Source organism: Archocentrus centrarchus, chromosome 5, assembly GCF_007364275.1.
Source record: "Archocentrus centrarchus isolate MPI-CPG fArcCen1 chromosome 5, fArcCen1, whole genome shotgun sequence".
Taxonomy (NCBI): Eukaryota; Metazoa; Chordata; class Actinopteri; order Cichliformes; family Cichlidae; genus Archocentrus; species Archocentrus centrarchus.
This window is the reverse complement of record NC_044350.1, coordinates 21,393,917-21,414,693: the sequence shown is the minus strand read 5'-3', so window position 1 is coordinate 21,414,693 and position 20,777 is coordinate 21,393,917. Positions and strand designations below refer to the sequence as shown.

Here is a 20,777-nt window from a genome sequence, read left to right as displayed (position 1 = left end):
TAACAAATCAGAGAAAAAAAAAATTCATACTGTTAAAGAAACTGAAAATTAAGATGAGTATTTCCAATCTGGCTCTTTTCAGTGTCGGGTGCGGCCCGTTATCATCTGATGCTGGATGCAGTTTCACTTTTCTGCCATCTGTTTGTCTCTGTCCTGTGCCACTATTCTGTCTGTATTTCTCTATTTCCACTGTCTGTAAATGAACGCTACACGTGCCTGTGGAAATGTACCCCCTGCAACTTACTCTCTTTTCCTGGCTCTGTATGCACAGTCACACTCACAAACTAAATATGTAAGCCTACACTTTGTGCACCTGCACTGAGACATCATGCACACACGCACGCACGCACATACACCTATAAGCAACCATGTAATGACACTGACTCATTCCCCGCTGGGAGATGTCAAACACCAGGCAGAAGTAAGCCAAGGACGTCACCTTCCAGGTGTTTTTTTTTTTTTTTTTTTTGTGAGGGGACGGGATGTCAGAGGAAAGCTCAGGGAGTGGGTCTCCACAGAGCATCACGAGCCTGGTGAACAGAAGGTCATGGATTTCTGATTTCTGTGGTATGACAAATTTAATTTTGCCAAAAAAAAAACAAAAAAACCCAACAAAAGTAGAAAATTGGACCAGCTTGGGGATGAGAGGGAGGGGGTCAGCTTTAAGACATCACCCAAAAGTAGATAAAGGCGGATTTTCATGAAGCGTCTCCCCCCCCCCACACACCGACCCTCGCTGCATCTGTGTTGGTGCGTCTATGTGGGAAAGACACGTGTGTATGTGATTCTGTAGTCTGTAGTCTGGTGCTATGTGACCATGTTTGACACGTGTGTGAAAAAATAACAGCAACATTTAGAGGAAAAAAAAAAAAGTAAAGTCAGTCGAACTTTCAGTGAAGTTTAAAAAATCTAGGAATACAGCTCTGTTGATAAGTTTGAGATCTGATGTCAAAATGTTTTCTCTTTTTTTCTTTCTTTCTTTTATTCCTTGTACGTGTGTGAGTGTGAATGTTTGTATGTGTGGAAGATTTAGCTCCTTCTTTTCTGGGCACTGGTCCATGTCGCTCCATTCTTTTGTACAGATGAAGCTAAAAGAAAAAAACAAACTACTAAAAAAAAAAAAAAAAAGAAGAGGGCAAAATTTGTAAAATATTGTGTCTGTGACTCCTTGTAAAATATTTTCAGATTGTTTATTACAGAGAATCAGTTATTAAATAATGTTCATATTTTTCACTTCATTTCATCGTGTGGTGTTTTTTTTTGTTTTGTTTTCAGCGAGACTCGGCTGGTGATTCATTCAAGTTCATTCAGTTAAATATAAAATATAAAGTCTGTCGAGAATCAAACTCCTAATTATAGCTTTACAAAAGCATATTAATCATGTTTCGTAAAAAATATTCACTTTCATGCTGGGAAGAGATGATCAATACAACCCTTGTGTCCGTGAGTTAAATTTAACGCTGCAGCCGGCATTCAGCTAAACTAACATGGCACAAAGACATGAAAGTGACGAACCTACAGCCTGCTCTCTTTGAACTTTATTATTGCATTCATGCCATTTAGATATATAGAAGAGATTACCATGTTATTAACATGCCTGCTCCCCTATGATTGCCTCATAATTACAGAGTTTGAGTGTGTGAGGAGTAAAGTGCACCATTCCTATTCAAATTTGGGATCAGTTACACAGAAAAATGTTTTTGGCAGATTTCAGGCATCCACGATTCGCTGCTCTCAGACAGTTCTGTACTGGTTAGTCAGATACTCACTATTTAGCACTCTTTATCTGGCCTATTTGTAGAAATGCTTCTCAAAGTGTTCCTTCTCAGCCACGATCAGGTGCCCTCAGCTCAGTTTTTGTGTGCATTCAACAAACAAAAAAAAAAAACCAACCGTGGTGATTTTATAAAATGCTATTTAATGGTCGCTTTAGTCAGTTATTAAAATTAAACCAAACTAAATATTTTACAACAAGAAAAACAGTTTCCAGAGTCACTGATTGAAACTAAAATAATGAAAAGTCTTCAGTGAGTAGCCCAATTTGCTATCCTATAAGGTTGGGTTCAATTTTAGCTTCATGTTTAGTGTACACATACAAGATCAGCGTCGGGCTTCTCATTTAATCACCAGCAAGAAACAATGTTTCTCAAAATCTTCCAGCTTAAACCTTTTAAGGAAAAGTTCATCTGTTGTCATCATTAGAAAAGGCTACGTCTGCAGACATAATCAGCTTTAGCACTGGGAATGTGTGGCTTAAATTCTTCACGAGTAAATAATGTTTGCACATGTGGCTCCTGAATCATTTATGCGTGACTGCGTTCTTGGCGATCGCTCCACTAATGCACGGCGAAGAGCTTCACAGCGTATTAAGGAACTCCGTGAGCTCTTTGTGCCAAGTGTCTGGGTCGTCCAGGTAACAGGGGTGGCCCGCTCCCTTCATCACCACCACTTTGTGATTGGCCAGATTGCTCAGGTTACGGAGTGACACCTCCCCGAGCTGATGGTCCTGGTCGCCGTAAATGATCAGCGATGGGACCTGGACACACAAAAAACGCAATGACAAAGAGATCCTTTTGCAGAGTAATTTCCATTGTTCTTTCTCTCTCATTTTTAAATCTCTCTCTCCTTTGTTTGTTTTTAAATTCAAACCAATAACTAAAGGGATTGTGCAGATGTCCTAAATTTTACCTCAAGTTTAAAAAGGAAAAACTGGTCCTGTGAAAAGCTAAGAGACTAAAAGCTACAATTTAGGTGTAACAGATTTCTCTGTCTAGTGGTCAATAAGAATTAAAGTAAATAAAAGTGAGAGAAAAAAAAAACTGCAGTCATATTAGTTTTTTCCAGCTACACAAGAGACATTCAGATCCTTCTTATATAAAAATATAACAACAGCATGCATTAAAATACACTTTGTCTATGTACCATTTTTTTTTTAAAGCTGGGGGACTTGCAAGACACTGATCAGATGGTCCAAACTGAAGCCTCAGTCAAAAGATGCCATATTACTTCATCAGAAAAACTGAAGCGCCTGTGAGAAGGCAGCTTGGTGGAGTTTAGAGAGGAGTCTACAACTGTTTGTATCAACATCCACTCAGACGACTCCTGTATCTTCAAACATAATCTGTTAAGCAGTATTTTGGAGTAGTGTTTACCTCTTTTAGGAGCCCACTTTCTTCTTAAAATAGCTTATCTGTATTTTTGAATATATATATATATATATATATATATATATATATATATATATATATATATATATATATATATATATATATATATATATATATATATATATATATATAAACTTTTTAATATCTTGTATGAAAAGGCACAGCACACCTGTGCCTGGTCACCTAAGACTTTAATGTGCAAGCAGGGTTTTTAGAATATTATGCAAATAAAAGTAGAAAAAACAAAAAATGAAAAGTTTCTGCATTTAATATGCTTCTGGTTTTCTGTATGAAAATTGCATGTTTAATTAGGTTACTTGCTCATTCTGTGTGAGCCATATTTGTAAATTTGAGTGTGGATGGTTACATGTCTCTGTGTTAGCTGTGTGATGGAGTGGCCACCTGTCCAGGGTGTGTGTTACCTCTTGCCTAGCGTCAGCTGGAATAGGCTCCAGCTATTAAAGCTGCCATTACAATGTAAAAAATGTACATGCACACCTAATCTGTCTGATTAAAATAGAGGACAAGTATGGAGTAAGAAAGAAGGATGTCCGCCCTCCTCAATCACTGATAGCTTTGTGAATTACTTATAGTTCCTGTTCTGTCATTTCTTCAGCACTTTCCTCATCGGTTATGCGCCTTCACTTGGTTTGCCATCTAAGAAATTTCTGAGCTGGATGAAAGCGAGTGACATCTGTGCAGGTAAAGCTCTTTTAAAAAGGAGTGAAGTGTTGGAAAATGGGATGACATTCACAGTTACTCAGGTTATCCTTTAAAGGAATTGAAGAGAGCACATACTGTTAAAAAAAAAAAAAAAAAAAGTTTTGCAGGAGAGGAAACTACAAAGAAATACCAAGCAGAGGCATATCCTCACACAAAGACTTTTACCTTTACACTCTGGTACTGCGCTGCTGTGAATTTGTCCGTGCAGATGGGAGCGACAGGGATGTAGGCTCGTACCAGAGCCTGGTGCTCAAGGAGGAAGGGCAGGGAATACATTCCGCTGAGGGATGGGCTAATCACCACTGCCGGGATCAGGTTCAGCTGCTCACACACCTCTTTGAGAAAACCTGCAGGGGCGGGTGTCCCCACTTGCGCCGGGGCTTTGGCCGATTTAGACCGACCAAGTTCTGTGGACAGAGAGGGGAGGACAGCATACACATGAGAAAGGAAGAGGAGGGGAGCAGTGAGGTTTGATGATGGACATGGACTTATTTAACCTAATTACTGGCCCTGAGGCAAACATTTTCTTTTGGGCCCATGCTGCCTCCATGATCTATATAAATTACAGAGTGCCTGCCAGATCATCACTGGAGGTTGTCAAACCATGAGACAAAAATATCAGATTCTGCTAACAAGCAGAAGGCACGCTGTAACAATGACTCATGGAGGCAATTCAGTCCTTTAAAAACCTTCAAATTTGAACCCATATCGGTGTGACTTACACTTTCCAAATAATGCCAAAGTCCTGATGTCAACTGCAAATACATATCCATAAATATGGCATACAGGTAAAGTTTCAAATTTGGCATAGTCTATGAAAACATAGGTGAAGAAAACAATAGGGCACAGCTAGCTATGTTTTTTGTCTTATGGGGACCCAGAGTGGCACACTTTCAAAACTCTGCTTAAGAAAAAAAATGACAGGTCTCATAATATAATCAACAATAATAATAACGTTTACTGTGTAATATCAGTAGTCTCATATTTGCCAGCATTCAAAACACCAAAGACTGGAAACTTTGACCCTGAGGCACAGCCTATTACCTGTTTTGCCTAGTTGGTCATGCAGACTTTTAAGTTAAAAGTTAAGCTAGGGAAGTAGACCCAGTTTGTTCCCCCACAGACGCACCTGGCAGGTCGATGGCGACTGCACGGCAACCTGCTTTGGCCAGAGTCTCCAGAGTGCCGATGCTGAGCCAGTTTTCTGAAGAGAAGCGTATGCCGTGAAGAAGCAAAACTGACATTTTTGCGTCTCCTGTGACAGGTTCGCTTTGTCTGTAGAACAGTGGCGAGTCGCAGCTCTCCACCTGCACAGTACCCTCTGTCATATTAACAGCTGCCATCCTGAACAATGACAGCAAAACAGAAAAAGCTGTTATTTTTACATCACTGTTCCCTACATGTAGTCATATGTAGAAGGCTGCACTTAAAAAAAATAAATAAATAAATAAGATGTATTTACAAATATAATATAGTTTAATGAAAATCATAACTGCCTATAAATGCATCACAAGTCCACAAATGCGTACAAAGTCGAAACACAGATGGGCACGGTAAAGTGTTACCTTTCTGACGTAAAAACAGACGATATTTTTACGCGTTTGAGCGTAACAACAACTTCCCATTACTCACTGGTCCGCCCCTTTAATCCACTAACCGTGAATCAGACCGTCTTAATAGCAGGTTTATTGCTTAACACTTTTATTAAACCACAGTGCACCGTGCTGTTGCTGTGAGTTTGTCCACGCTCCTCTCTCTTTTAAATAAATATATATAAAAAGTTTGGCCTTAACCGGATGTCCAGTGAAGTAAAATCAGCAGACAGGAGAGCAGTGTGTGGACAGCTGACAGGTTAAACAAGTCAGGTCAAAGTCCAGATTAGATAATTTTATTTAACATCGAGCTACTTTTTTTGTTTGTCATCAAAACACACGAGATGAGTAAATAACAACCCACCCACCCATCTCCTTACCCGACTGTGAATCCCCGATGATTAAAGAGCAAAGTTAAGAAAAGGTACGCAGCTCTTGAACCAGCCGCAGTTCTAGTGTATCTGCCGGAAAACAAGAGAAAGATTAAAACCTTTGGAAATTATACTACTGACGTCTAGCGTTTGTCGCAAGAATTGCGTTCATTGCGGCAGAAATTGAAAAAATACAATTCAAAAGGTTTCTTGTGGGTTTTTTGTTTTTGTTTTTTGGTCTTAGTTTGGCTCGTCTTGTTTTGTTTTGTTTTGTTTTGTTGTTTTTTTTTTTTTTTTTTTTTTTTTTAATTTGTTAATCTAGAATATTGAGCGTAATTGTGATGCAGATATTTAGATATCCGAGTAGCTTGAAGAAGGTTCATGAACAGGGTCTGATGTGCCACTCTTCATTAATGATTAATACATTTATTGATTGGCTGTGTTTTGGGGATTAAGGCGACTGTTTGAGCAAAGGCTCAGAGCTGTCGTGTGGGTGGTCATGATTTAGGCTTTCCGTGTGGATAACATCGTGCTGAACTTTCTGGTCGAATTGTTTGTTGTTTAAAGTTTACTACCCGAAGGCATCAAAAAAAGGAGATTTTAGAGCAGATATCTCATTTCTGACCTCCATAAAGTGATTATAAAAGAGTTTTATCTTCCACCGCTCCAAACAATGAAACACTTTCTGCACTGCATTCTCCTGACTGTCGGGGTGGTCACCGGTAAGATTTATTAACTTTTTACTTATTCTGATGAGTTTCATTACTTGTTTAAATCTACGGAGTTGCGGGTTAAGAGGCCCGTTTACAGACTGAAGATTTAAAACAAATTAACTATAAAAAAAAATAAATAAACAGGTTTTTTCACTTTGATAGCAGTAAAGTTGCCATATGATGGATTTTAGCAAATCATTAATGCATACAGCGGGTATCTGCGGTAATGGAAATCTGTTTGAGTTACCAGTTGTGTAACTGTGCTGCTGTTTAAAAGTTTTCTGGGCTTCTGCTGTCTCAAAGCGGCGGTAGAGCCTTGGTCCAAAGGTTATATGTGTCCAGGCTCCTACCCAAATGGTACATGTGGTGCCACTGCTCTCCAGTTAAAACCAGGACTAAACAGATGCAGATACTGTATGGTCCCCACATCAGTCTGTAAGCATTATGTTTGTGGTTTTGTTATACATGAACAGGGTACCGCAGTCCTCTGAATGACTTCCAGCGCTCTGAGGGCCGAGAGCTCGTTCCTACCTCCTGGAACTCTGCTCGAGTGCAGATTTTACCAGGCCTGAACCTGGAGGACTGTGCCACACGCTGTTCCCAGTCCCTGGACTGCAGGTAAATAAGTCAGAGTCAGAGACGTTTTATTGTCATTTCAACTACATACAAGTACATATTGAAACGAAACAGCGTTCCTCTAGGATCACGGTGTAACACAGTACAAAAAGTGCAAGACCATACAAAAACAATGTAGATACAACAATAAATACAAAAAAAAAAATCTATAATAAATAACTACAAAAGATATTCCTAATTTTCCCCAATCTAACCAAGTAATTAGAAGACAGGACTAAAGACAAGTGTTAGTATATGATGGAGAATAGATGGTAAAATGGTTCATGAAGTAGTGACATGTACATTAGCAGCGTAAAATTGGGAATGCGGATAAAGTGCCTAGAAAGTAAATAAGGTGCAAAAATACAGGTAAGGTGCAGAATTTCAAAGAACACTACACACTTTAAATTACTTTAGGACAACAGTTCACAAAAGGACCACCAGACAGCCTTTGCTAATAAGTGGGCCTATGTACTTAGAACAGGGCATTTCGTTCTCACCCATGCAAGCTGCACAGCATCAATAAGGTCACCTATTGATGCTGTGCAGCTTGACACATGCACCATTTTGATGCCATGAAGTCACTGAGGGGCCAGATTTGTATTAACCTGGGTGAGAAACTGTTCTCCAACAAATACACAATTTACCCTATTTTAGTAATATTTGCTTAAAACTACAGAAACCCTACCCTACTGTTTTTGTTGTTGTTGTTGTTGTTTTTAATATCCAGGATTGTTATTGGTATTGGTGAGGAATATAGTTTGTGGGAATCAGTGCACTTTGACCTGACTGCCTATGATATTGTGGAAATCCTGAGAGACAGACTAAACACACTGTTGGTTTTTTAAATTTCTTATCTTGAAAAATATGAAATAATGCAGACTGTGGATGTTTCACAATGCTTTAGTGAGCACTGTTGCTTAGCTAGATGATGTGAAGTTTTCCACCACAGAATAATCACACAAAGGTTTAAAAGCACACGTCTGTTAACCAAAAGGATGATTCTGCACTATCACAATTTTCATCGCAACTTTTTTTTTTTTTTTGCATTGTCTTTCTATCATTTTAATGTCTTAAGAATATAACCTGATCGATTTATCAGCAGGCCAATATTATCTGCCAATATTAGGTGCTTGCTGACAGTATTGCATTTTTAACAGCCGATAAATTATAACAAAAAAGGTAAATAAGAGATAGGCGAAATACCCTTCAAACATGTTGTGCTGGTGTTGCATAGTTTGTCCACTAGAGGGCACTCTGCAACTTACCTGTTGGCAACAAGTGTGTTTGGGACACCACAAACAACCACTGATCCGAGTAGAGTCGGGCAGACCGTAAACGAGTAAATAAAAAATTACACATAACAAATCTGTTGGTGTTACACGTGTCTGAAAGAAAAGGGAATCGGAAATTATATATCGGAAATATCGGCTTTTTAAATCACCAAATATCAGTTCAATGAGAGATCATTTGGAAGAATTAAAAATGATTTATTGAGATAGATAGATTAATTAATCTATTTGGCGATTAGACTCTGATGACCTATCATGGCATCCCAGCAGCGTCTAGACTCCCTGGAGTCTAGACGCTGGTTGTGATGAAGATGGAGGCTTGGATGGAGCTCTGAGTGACTCAGGTGAGGTGGAAATGGGGCGGAGGTGGGTTGCACGAATGAGAGTCTGAAAGGGAGAATGACAGAAGAGCACAGAGATTTAAACCACACAGAGTGGAGGCCGATGATTGGACCAGTGTAGTGTCGGCATTGAGTTTGACAATGTGGGAAAGCAGTTTGAGTCATTTTTGAAGGAGATAATAATAACTCTTTGAAAAAAAACAAAGAACTAAACTCCCAAAAAACCTAAACTGTAAAAATCAGAGACTGTAGAAATTTTTCTTTCAGAAACAGAAAACAAACAGATTTCTCTAGCATTTGTTATGTGTAGTTATTTATGAGTCTTTATTAACGAAGTATAACAGTTACGTTTTAAAATAATCGTGTTGATCGTCATGATCGCTCATGGTCTCTTTGGATCAGTTGGTTGTTATATTTGTGGCTCCAAACACCTGTTGCTAATTGCTGAATGCCCTCTGGTGGATAAACCATGCAACATTAACACTCGCAACTTGAATGAAGGGTGTTTTTTCTCATCTTTTCTTTACTTTTTAACTTTTCATTAAATGTTGATGTGACCTGTCCCGATGGACCCTGCATCTGGCCCTATGGGAGCTGGGATGGGCTCCAGCTCCCCCGCAACCCTGAATTGGATAAGTGGAAGAATATGGATGGACGGATACCAATATATCAGGAACTAGCTAAAATCAGCAGACATATCCTCTCTGCTGACTTATCAGTCAGGCTCTAGTCATGATACTGTCTGTTAAATGTTAAACATATTCTCAAAATAATCAAAAATGCTCACTCATTAATTTAAAAACATTAAAACGTTGTAAAGATTATTCTAAGTTTATCCCCATGAATGTAAAATGTTTTGACCTGAAAATATTTCTCAACACCAGAGCTTTCAACTATGAGACTCGTCCGATTGTCACCTGTAAACATCTGCCCTGGGTGGGTGATGGCACCAATGCAGAAGTGAAGAGAAATGTGAACTGTGATCTTTATGAGAAGAAGGGTAAGACTCACATGGGTTTGCACAAAGTGACATCACAGAGATCAGTGTTGCTCATCGGTATTGTAACTATTGATTGTTTTGAATTCAGTCTATGTTAGAAAGTGCATTGTGGGTAAAGGAGAAGACTATCGAGGCAAAGTGTCCATCACAAGAAGTGGACTGACCTGCCAACAGTGGTGGTCCAAGTTTCCTCATGATCACAGGTGAGTCACTTCTGCAGATGATTCATCTGTCCTCCAGTATACTGTGAAGATAAAGCGCTCCATTTCACTCTTTGAGTTTAAGGATGAACAATAAACAGTGCAGCTCTATTTATGTACATAATTCTCCAATTGACTCTGACCAAAATAACATCACTGATGGACAAGGTCTCCCATCCCATGCATGAAACTGTTGCTGAGCTGGAGAGCTCCTTCAGTGACAGACTGCTGCATCCTAAATGCACAAAGGAGCGTTACCGCAGATCCTTCCTCCCAGCAGCTGTAAGACTGTATAACCATCACTGCTCCCAACAAAAACCACAATAGCCTACACAATGTAGGATAATATATAATATACTGTAAATAGTCCGGCCTGTTAAGGTTCAACACACAGGCACATCATGTACATTGTATATAGTGTTATTATTATTAGTAGTATTAGGTTAATATTGTTTGTTGATTTTATATATATTCTTTTCTTAATAGTGTGAATTATTATATCTTTATTTATATTTATAATAACTGCGGCTGCTGTTACACCCAAATTTCCCCTCTGTGGGACAATAAAGGCTGTTTCTTCTTCTTCTTCTTCTTCTTCTTGTAGGAGAAAGGTGCAGAGGTGGAAAATCACATGACAACAACCAAACAGTTGAAGTCACTTTTCTGATCAGCTGTGTCTTTCATTTCTCTTAAAGCCAAACTGCAGTCAGAATACAGAGTACATTGCTGCCCGTATCCCTTTCATTGTTCCGGTTGTATGATCTGTAAATTTCACTAATTTAAGCCTTATTTCCAGCAGCCCGGGTGCCTGTTTTCTTTAGAAAAACCGTGATAAGAAAAATATGATAATCAGTCTTCAGAACAAAGTAAGGTGCCAGATAATTTTCTCTGCTGACAGTGACTAAGTCATGATAAATATCTGATTAATAGCCATCAGGTCATCACAGTTTATTAGTGTGGCAGGCAGGATGTGGACCCAAATGCAGGACTCCAGAAGCAAATGTAAACTCAAAGACTCAGCTTTATTGCTGTTAACTGCAAAAATTAAACCAAAACATGGACAGAGCTAGGCAGGTCCAAACTGAGGAACACACTACCATGTGGTAGTCTACAACTCGACAAAGGGCAAAGAGAAACACATACAATATAAACACAAACGTCAGGTAACGAAGGAAGAGGAAACAGGTGGAAACACAGCAGTACAAATCACAGGAAAACGACACAAAGGAAGTAAAACTAACTATAAAACATGCGAAACAAGAGAATGACAAAGTAAAACAGGAAGCAACTGAACATGGAAACAAGAATGCAGACTTGACACGGAGAACTCAGGGAACACACACGGAAATAAGGAATAAAGTACTAATAAACTAAACAAGAACTCAGATGACTAACTTAGAAGGCCTGGGGAAATAAATAAAGAAACCAACCAGGAATACTGTAAAAAGGTACAAAACTCAATCTGCAAACAACACAATAAACTAAGAATTAAACAGAGGCATTAAATAACAGCACATGAAAGTCCCAAAGGCAGCACGGTGGCGTGGTGGTTAGCACTATTGCTTCACAGCAAGAAGGTCCTGGGTTTGATTCTTCCCGTGTCTGCGTGGGTTCTCTTTGGGCACTCCAGTTTCCTCCCACAGTCCAAAGACATGCCATATGTTAATTGGTGATTCTAAATTGCCCATAGGTGTGAATGTGAGTGTGAATGGTTGTTTGTCTCTCTGTTTTAGCCCTACAGGGTGTACCCTGCCTCTCGCCTTGTGACGGCTGGGAAAGTAAAAGCAATGATAAAGAACCAATGATTAATAGTGCATCACTGACTGAAAAATTCTCGACTTGTCTCAGGTGGACTCCTACAGCTACCAACGGTCTGGAGCTGAACTACTGCAGGAATCCAGATGGGGATCGGATCGGTCCGTGGTGCTACACCACTGACCCTGAGCGACGCTATGAAAGCTGCAACATTCCCCAGTGCAAAGATGGTACATCCCATACATTACCACACATCCCCATGCTTATGAAAACTGCAAACAGGTGTGATTTGTAAAGCTTCATTTATGGGTACTAAAAATCACTGATTTTGCTTGCTTGTAATTAACTCTTTAATTTGGTGGAATTAGAAAATGGTAATTACTCATTAATTTTGAGTTTTTAATGAAAGAAGGGGGGGATAGAGTTCTGGTTTCAAAGCTGGATACAGTTGCTGATTACTTGAGGAATTTCCTTAAAAAAACACACACACACACACACATTTTGTTTGTTTTTGTCATTTTTTTTATTACAAGAAAACAAATTTTGTAGGGAAAAACATTAACATTATTTGCTGACTGCTGTGTAATTATGATAGTCACTGTGTTTCCAAGTGCCCCATAAATAGCTTCAGGCTCTTTTTTAAGAAAATTATTTGGAAATTATAGGAACTGTACAAAGGGGGGGGCTTTATGCATGTTTGTCTATTTTTGTTCACTTGAAGCGTCTCTCACTTTGTGAGTCATTCCGCTTGCAGAGGTGTGTATCACATGTAATGGAGAGGACTACAGGGGGCAGGTTGACCACACTGTGAACGGTAGAGAGTGTCAGAGGTGGGACCAGCAGTACCCTCACCAACACATCTACCAGCCTGAAAAGTACGCACTCATTACTACTTTTTTTGTTTGCATGTGAGTCAGTGTCACACCTGCATATTTTGCTGCTGCATCTGTACTATATAAGTTCTTCCTGTTGTTATTTCGATGACATAAAAACCTGCCTATATGTATTTTTCAGGTACCCTGATAAGAGTTTAGATGATAACTACTGCCGTAACCCTGATGCCTCTCCAGTACCTTGGTGTTACACCACTGACCCTGAGGTGGAAAGAGAAAGCTGTGACATCAGTAGATGTAGTAAGAGTTTTGCTTTTACTTCTTTTTTGCCTTGTTATCATAGAAACACTATTGGAAACACTCCTACAGTAGGATTTTTTCCTTTATATATACATTTCTTAAGAAAAAAGAAGAGCAAAACACTCTTCATCTTTTCCATCCTCTTCAAAAGGCTTTAAAAGAGTTTATAGGCAAAATTATTAATTAATCAACTTTAAATTAATCATTGGATTATACAGTGAGTGCGATAATTACTAGATGTCACTGTAATGTTTTGTATCACAGTATAAATTTACTGGATTAGACTTGTGACTTGTTTGTTTTGTCTTTGTCACTGGGTCCCTCAGGCAAGACTGAGGAAGCCGGATTGATTCCTGTAGTACTCTGAGACACAGTGGGATTAGGCAGTCTCATTAAGTTGCTGTAATTAAATCGAGAAAAATCACCTTTTCTGTGTTTGTGCGGATTGCTTTCAGAAATGAGATATTTCGGTGCTGACAGTGATTCTCTTTAAATGTGCTTCAACTGTGATGTTTGTCACTGATTTAAGCCCTGTGTTGTTGTTGTTTTGTTTTTGTTTTGTTTTTTTTGTATTACTTTTAAATCCAGTGATTGTCTATTTTAAAATAATTTAAATTCCTGTTTTTTTTTTTCATTTAATTTTGTGTCACTGTTATTCCAAATTTTGTCTGCTGTGCACTACATTTTTGTAAAGGTCTTTTGTGACCCTTGCCTGTGAAAGTACTTTATAAATTAATGTTGCTTACTTGAGAGCTAAGAGTCCGTTTTTTCTTTTCTTTTTTTAACATTTGCGACATACAGTAGTTTGTCCAATACTTTTAAAAATCATTTCCCTCTGATTCTTAATATTTCGAAGCAGGTAGTAGTTGTAGCCACATTTATTTATTTATTTTTACAGTGAAGGTCAAAGACAGAACATAAACAACCAACTAAATAAATAAAGCAAACAAGGTATTCTTCAAAATTTCAACATAGGTTGTGTAACCTGGGCATTTCCAAGGAGAATAGAGATCCCTGACACAAAAGATTATGATAAAACAGTGCCATCATGTGGCATGATTAGTATCATGTAACACGTTAATGTCTTCAAAACTCATCTAAAAACCAGTGTGTTTTCTTGAGCCTTTCAAGTTTTCACTGTGTCTTTTATGTCTTAGTTTTCTCATGATTTTTATCCTATTTTGTGAATGGAGTCATTTACTTATTTCCTCTTTCATACCTATCAGTCTTTTTATTGATCCTCTAGTAGTTTCTCTCATTTCATTACACTAATCCAACAAACTTTCATATTCTCCTCTGTTTTGTTCTGGTAACCCACAAGTTTATGTCTGCTTTAACATGCTCCTTCTCTCCAGCTGAAGTTCACGTGGAAAAGCGGCAGCGCTCCAGTTTCACCACCAACTGTTTCCGTGGCCGTGGGGAGGATTACCGTGGGAAAGTCAACGAGACAGTGTCAGGGATCCCCTGCCAGCGGTGGGATGCCCAGTTTCCCCATGAGCACCCCTTCTACCCAAACATATATGAGTGCAAGTAAGTGCATGTTTAGATCATTCTTAATTTTAACCTTGTATTTTTTTTTATTTTTACTGCTTATTAGTTCAACGCACATGAATATTGATGTCAAAATGTCATTGCGCTGAAATTTCTTGCATCTTATTTCTCTGCTGATGGTTGACAGTGGATGATGGATAGTCAGTAACTCCACATTAAAAGCAAATTGCTCTCAGAGTGGCAGTATGGATGTGAAATGAATATTAAACTTCTTTGTGGTGTTGTGATCACTCATCGTGCCAATATTGGTTAGCAGCATTTCATTCATTCATTTTCAGTAGAGGCTACAAGCGGGGGAACAAGAACTTAGTTATTTCAGCATGATCTCAGTGTCTCTACACAGCATTATCGGCGCAGTGTGTCAGTGACCGGTCATTTAATGCATCAGTGATGAGTTGAATTTGTGTTATATTTCATCCAGGGGTTTGGAGGAGAACTACTGCCGTAACCCAGATGGGTCAGAGGCTCCCTGGTGCTTCACATCTGTCGCAGAGATGAGGACTGCTCTCTGCTTGCAAATCAAACGTTGTGCAGACGACATAGAAGCTGAGGGTATTAGCCTTCTTCTGTAATAAGAATCCAGCCAATAGGCTCCTGTGGACATAAATGAATAAAGATGACCTTACAATGCAACAACTGTATGAATATTCATATGAGGAAGTGCAGGGCTGTAATATCAGTGTCAGACCCCTCCAGCGAGAGCCCCCTAATCTCTGGAATATCTAGTCACCAGAAATAGTTTCTTTCTTCTTTTTCCCCCCAGTTTGAACATTTAACTACATTTCATTTATTCAGTCAACTGGTCATGCAACACCATAGTGCTTTTAATAAAAAATAACACATTCTTTTTACAGCACTAAAAGTCTAATTTATTAACAGTAAAATGCTCCATTGATCAATTCACTGCAGTAAGGTTTTTTTGTTGCGATAGGGGACAGAGCATTGCAGTGTTGTTCTGCCCCATTATGCTACTTTGACAGCCTGCCACACTTAATAACAGTCGTTGTCATGATGATGTCTTTCTGCTGCTTTCCAGATTGCTACCAGGAAACTGGAAAAAACTACAGAGGCACTGTCCGCAAAACTCGTAAGGGCATAACCTGCCAGAAATGGAATGTTAACACACCTCACCGGACAAAGTAAGATGGATGTTTAAGTTTTACAAAAGCAGATGATTTTTTTTTCTTTTCTTTATGCACATCTATGAACGAAGCAGTAAAAGCACTTACTGGCTTTATACTGAAGCTGTACCTGCTCTAAATTTCAACAATCAGCAGGTTCTCTGTGTTTTCGGTTCAAATTGGTGAATAAATTAGAAATTTAATCTTAGGATTAAACCCAAATAATACTGTCACAAATATCAAGGACTTGTGTTTTCAGCATTTTTAGCATGCTTGTAGTGTTTAAGAGATCTGTGTGATTTTTCCAGGATAAACCCAAGGACGCATCCAGATGCCAATCTGACAGAAAACTATTGCCGCAACCCAGATGGTGACCATCACGGACCCTGGTGCTACACCACAGACCACAAAACCGAGTTTGACTACTGTGCCATCAAACAGTGTGGTACAGATCTTTTCTATCTGTGTCATTTTAATGATCCTTTAAGCACTTTAATGGACTGTGTGGTGATGGTTCAAAGTCCAGAGTTTATGTTCCCAGTTTAACATTCAATCTGTTATTGTTTTCACACAGCTGGAGAGAAAGTGTCTATCACTGAACCAGTAGGTTAGTTGAGCAGGCTTTCGAATATGACTGAAAACCTCTGCAAACTATGTTTTACAGTATTAAGCTACCTTTGTGTGATCACAGAGAAAGTGGAGTTTAGTGAGTGTGGAATGAGAGACGACAGGTTCCAGAGGTCAAGGCTGCGTATAGTGAACGGGATTCCCGGGAACTCACCTTGGACAGTGAGCCTCAGAGACAGGTGAGTCTGACAGCTGATGGTGTTTAACAGTTAGAGTAAAAAAAAAACCATTCTGCTGTGCTGGGTATAACCTCTAACCTCTTTGTGTGCAGAAAAGGAAACCACTTCTGTGGAGGATCCCTGGTTAATCCTAGATGGGTGATCAGCACGAAGCAGTGCTTCTCCTCCTGGTAAGCCCTGCTCTTTTAATAGGACTCTCTCATTCAACATATCCAAAATTTGACATTTTTGGAAGTGTTTACTCTCAGAAAGTGTTAGAATTTCCTGTTAGAAACTTAGAGATCCTTGTAAGAAGATTCACTTACTTTGGGAAAGAGCCAGATGAGCCATTTCCCAGTTTATAGTCTTTATTCTAAATGTCTCTTAATTGAAGAGTCATATTTACTGTCCTGGTATTACAGAGAGATACATCGACCCATATAACTCTAATCGAGAATGTAAATGTGATTATTTGCTATCGTTCTTTCGTAAATAATTGTCTGGATATGGTAACTTTTAACAGAAGGCGTGAGCCCCTTATGGAAGTGTGTCATCAATATATCATATCAAAAATGCTTTAATATAAGTTGTTATACTTGGCTTAATCATCTGCATGTGTGCGTAGCTACGTTGACCTGCCTGGGTATTCAGCCATGATGGGAACACTGTTTCGTGATCCTCAAGAAGGAGAACCGGGTGTGCAAACCATCCCTCTCACCAAGATTGTTTGTGGACCATCTGAATCTCAACTAGTCATGCTACAACTGGAATAGTGTGTATTGTCAAGTGCAACCAACATGCACTCACACACATACACACATACATATGGAACACAGACATATACCTAAAGGTGCCCCTGACTCTCTTTTCTTTCTTTCTGTAGCCCGGCCGAGTTTAATGAGCGTATTTCTCAGATTTGCCTCCCTCCCGAGCGCTACATTGTAAGCGAGGGGACAAGGTGTGAGATTGCAGGATGGGGTGAGACAAGAGGTAAGTATAATCCTTTGGAAGAAAATTATATAAAATTAACAGTACAATTATTTGGAAGCATTAGCTTCATGCAGTATACAAACATCTCTTTTCTGTCCTTGAAGTAATGTTGCTTTAAAATGAGACAGCTATCTGGACTGTTGAGCAACAGATGTCACTGCGATTTTCAAAATCTTTCGACATCTGTCCAACTTCCTTTTTATTTTGCTGTGTCTCTAAGCACATTAGCTGCTAACTAATTCCTTCTTCTTGATGTTTTTCAAGGGACTGGTAATGAGGCTGTCCTCAACGTGGCCCACATGTCTGTTATTAGTAACAAGGAGTGCAACAAATACTTCAGAGGTCGAGTTCGTGAAAATGAGATGTGCACAAACGCTTTCCAAGGTGGAGTAGGTGCATGTGAGGTAGGTGTCCATGTAAAAACTGTGGACTGTTTTAAAAGTTTACCGCTGTTATGTTTCAGTAGAAATGCTTGAATTTGTATATTTCAGTACCAGTAACAGTACCACAGCGCTGACCATTTTCTTTGGTATTAAGAGCGGTATAAATTAATAGAATATTTTGATATATTTAAAAATGAGTTTTCTTCTTGAGAATGGGTTAGGTTAGGGTCGGTGAGAATGAAACAGTACCAATCTCAGGTCAGTGTTTAATAGAATGATTGGAAGTGGGAAAATACCTGCTTAAACTGTGAGTTTAAGAGAGACTGTTTAAGTGATCTCTTAAACTGAGTTTAAACTGTGAGTTTAAGAGAGACTGTTTAAGTGATCTCCTAAACTGTGAGTTTAAACTGTGAGTTTAAGAGAGACTGTTTAAGTGATCTCCTAAACTGTGAGTTTAAACTGTGAGTTTAAGAGAGACTGTTTAAGTGATCTCCTAAACTGTGAGTTTAAACTGTGAGTTTAAGAGAGACTGTTTAAGTGATCTCCTAAACTGTGAGTTTAAGAGAGACTGTTTAAGTGATCTCTTAAACTGTGAGTTTAAACTGTGAGTTTAAGAGAGACTGTTTAAGTGATCTCCTAAACTGTGAGTTTAAGAGAGACTGTTTAAGTGATCTCTTAAACTGTGAGTTTAAACTGTGAGTTTAAGAGAGACTGTTTAAGTGATCTCTTAAACTGTGAGTTTAAACTGTGAGTTTAAGAGAGACTGTTTAATTGATCTCCTAAACTGTGAGTTTAAGAGAGACTGTTTAAGTGATCTCCTAAACTGTGAGTTTAAACTGTGAGTTTAAGAGAGACTGTTTAAGTGATCTCCTAAACTGTGAGTTTAAACTGTGAGTTTAAGAAAGACTGTTTAAGTGATCTCCTAAACTGTGAGTTTAAACTGTGAGTTTAAGAGAGACTGGTAGGTGGATTTCATTACCTTTTGGGCAGAGCAGATCCAGCTGGTTCCACCAGCTGTTTCCGCCACTGTTTGTGTTAAGCTAAGCTAATCAACTGCTTGTCTAGCTTTGTATTAAATGTCCAGATACTTGAACCCCTTAGCGAGAAAGTGCACGCAAGTATTTCCCAAAATGTCCAACTATATTCCTTTAATGACATAAAATAATGCCATAGTGTGTTGGGAATTAACACTTCTAATACTGATGGTGGAGAAAACTGATAAGGAAAGTTACTTTAAGCAAAGAACACACAGTTATTTATATGGTCCCATAAATCAAACACAGTCACCATTTGGGTAATGGAAGTGAACTGGACTAGATGTGACTGCAAGATGTTTCTAACCTCAGCAATGACAGTCAGTCATAACAGAGACAAATAATGACCCCAGAGTGTTGTTCCTGTGTGTCTGCAGCGAGACTATGGCGGTCCTCTGGCATGTCAGAACAGGGACTGCTGGGTACTCGAGGGTGTGATTATCCCCATGAGGCGTTGTGGACACCCGGGGCAGCCCAACATCTTTATCCGTGTGTCTATGTATGTGGACTGGATAAAGAAAGTCATGGAGATGGCTTAGAAGCAGAGAGCGCCATCAAAGACAGAACTGATCAAATGTATTATCAAAACCTGCAAGATGTGTTATTGAGCTGAACATATGCACTTTTCTCCTTCTCAGATGTCTCTTTGTCAATAAAATATATGCCTAACACAAATCCAGATTTATAATTAGAATTTATGATATGAGTTGCATTACTAAATCATGAAAATATGGTATAATACTGTATCTTCCAGGATTTCTTCTGCTGTGACTGCATTATATCTGCATGACTTAATTAATCCTTTCAGTTACAGTAACTAACTTTAGGTGCATCAGATGTCCTATTTCTTTTCCCTTTTTTTTCCTTTTGCTCAAATTACCAGATATATAAAAAGAAAAAATAATAAACAATCACACAGACTGAGGTGCAAACTAAAAAGCCTTGCAGAAAATATTTATCATAAAATGCAAGCTGCTTTTCAAGCTTTTACTATGATGAGATTTTAAATTTTATTACAGCTTCTTTGCCATTTTTTTAAAATTTGCTATTACCCTAATAAATGTTTATCTGCTCACAGCTACTTTTTAAAACTTTTTTTTTAATGTTTAAGTGCTGCAAACACAGCTTAAAGAGTTCCCAATCTTGCTTGTTTTTGCACCAACAACTAAAAAGATTTAAAAGCTTTTAAATGGAATCAAATTAAATGTAGCCCCTGTGGGGTCAGGGAAGAAAATCGGAGCTAATTAACTTCCAGTTAGAGCAGGGGTGTGGAGGTTTATAGCGCAGTTTCTGAGTTCCTAACATCCCCTGGAAATGCACCCTTTAATGCAAAACTGTACGCCTCCTCTGCTCTCCCTGGCAATGAATGGAACTCCGAAATACCTTCTTTGCCCCCAGCCTCTAAAGAAATCCCTCCTCTGCCTGTCTTTTGATGCCTGCCCCCACCTCTAAAGACATGCCTTTGTGCCTTATGCAGAACTGTATGCGCTGCACATTCTTTCTAGTTCTATAGGCGGATTTTTGTAACGCGGTCCTGATGAGCCCACGGAATTCAGCTTAAATAAACCTCAAGATCAGAGTCCAACCAAATCTCAGACACACCACACACTGCAGAAGGCCAGTGAACTCTCTCATACACTGACACACATAATTTCTCTCTCGCGAATCCCTACCACTACCTCCACCATACACACACACACACACACACACTTTATCACCCATTCTATCTTTCTGTAAAACTTTTACTTTTTGTCTCAGATAATCACAAGATTTATGTTTATATTTGTTTGCAGAAATAGAACCTGATAGGAGAAAAGTTTAGACTGTGTTCCTGTCTAACTGATGTTGGCCAGTTATGCTCTATACAGTGTTTGGAAACAGCAGATTTACGGTTGTGATTTCAGAGTCATCCTGTTCACTTTCATTTAGTAATATTTATAGTAGATGAGTAATGAAAATTGTGTATGACTACCAGTTCTTAGTAACAAAAGTTGCTGGGAAACCTGACTAA

At 38.8% G+C, this 20,777-nt stretch overlaps 2 protein-coding genes across 3 annotated transcripts; one reads left to right on the top strand and one right to left on the bottom strand.

Annotated features, from left to right (window-relative positions):
• Window positions 1–1,897: 1,897 nt before the first annotated feature.
• Window positions 1,898–5,995, bottom strand: abhd14b (abhydrolase domain containing 14B). 2 transcript variants are annotated; one of them, XM_030730465.1, is made up of 4 exons: window positions 5,863–5,995; window positions 5,020–5,234; window positions 4,056–4,297; window positions 1,898–2,536 (listed from the first exon to the last, which is right to left on the bottom strand). In XM_030730465.1, exons 2-4 carry the CDS (start codon window positions 5,231–5,233, stop codon window positions 2,357–2,359), a joined length of 636 nt encoding a protein of 211 aa, XP_030586325.1. In that variant the 5' UTR covers window position 5,234; window positions 5,863–5,995; the 3' UTR covers window positions 1,898–2,356. The 2 variants fall into 2 exon arrangements, with proteins under 2 accessions (XP_030586325.1, XP_030586326.1); XM_030730466.1 differs by lacking the exon at window positions 5,863–5,995 and adding an exon at window positions 5,456–5,549.
• Window positions 5,996–6,337: 342 nt separating this feature from the next.
• mst1 (macrophage stimulating 1) lies at window positions 6,338–19,441 on the top strand. The gene is made up of 18 exons (XM_030730462.1): window positions 6,338–6,575; window positions 7,040–7,184; window positions 9,699–9,814; window positions 9,903–10,017; window positions 11,863–11,999; window positions 12,524–12,644; window positions 12,784–12,902; window positions 14,258–14,432; window positions 14,875–15,005; window positions 15,490–15,592; window positions 15,883–16,019; window positions 16,149–16,181; window positions 16,266–16,380; window positions 16,473–16,550; window positions 16,985–17,131; window positions 17,243–17,349; window positions 17,614–17,753; window positions 19,144–19,441. Exons 1-18 carry the CDS (start codon window positions 6,527–6,529, stop codon window positions 19,303–19,305), a joined length of 2,130 nt encoding a protein of 709 aa, XP_030586322.1. The 5' UTR covers window positions 6,338–6,526; the 3' UTR covers window positions 19,306–19,441.
• Window positions 19,442–20,777: the final 1,336 nt, after the last annotated feature.

Bases quoted from the DNA above. Each gene is read 5' to 3' on its own strand.
- mst1 (XM_030730462.1), top strand. From the start codon at position 6,527: ATGAAACACTTTCTGCACTGCATTCTCCTGACTGTCGGGGTGGTCACC. The intron at 9,815-9,902 runs GTAAGACTCACA...TTTTGAATTCAG, and splicing joins TGATCTTTATGAGAAGAAGG to TCTATGTTAGAAAGTGCATT. The intron at 12,903-14,257 runs GTAAGAGTTTTG...CCTTCTCTCCAG, and splicing joins CTGTGACATCAGTAGATGTA to CTGAAGTTCACGTGGAAAAG.
- abhd14b (XM_030730465.1), bottom strand. From the start codon at position 5,233: ATGGCAGCTGTTAATATGACAGAGGGTACTGTGCAGGTGGAGAGCTGC. The intron at 4,298-5,019 runs GTGCGTCTGTGG...CTCTGTCCACAG, and splicing joins AGTCGCCATCGACCTGCCAG to AACTTGGTCGGTCTAAATCG. The intron at 2,537-4,055 runs GTAAAAGTCTTT...TTGTGTGTCCAG, and splicing joins CGCAGTACCAGAGTGTAAAG to GTCCCATCGCTGATCATTTA.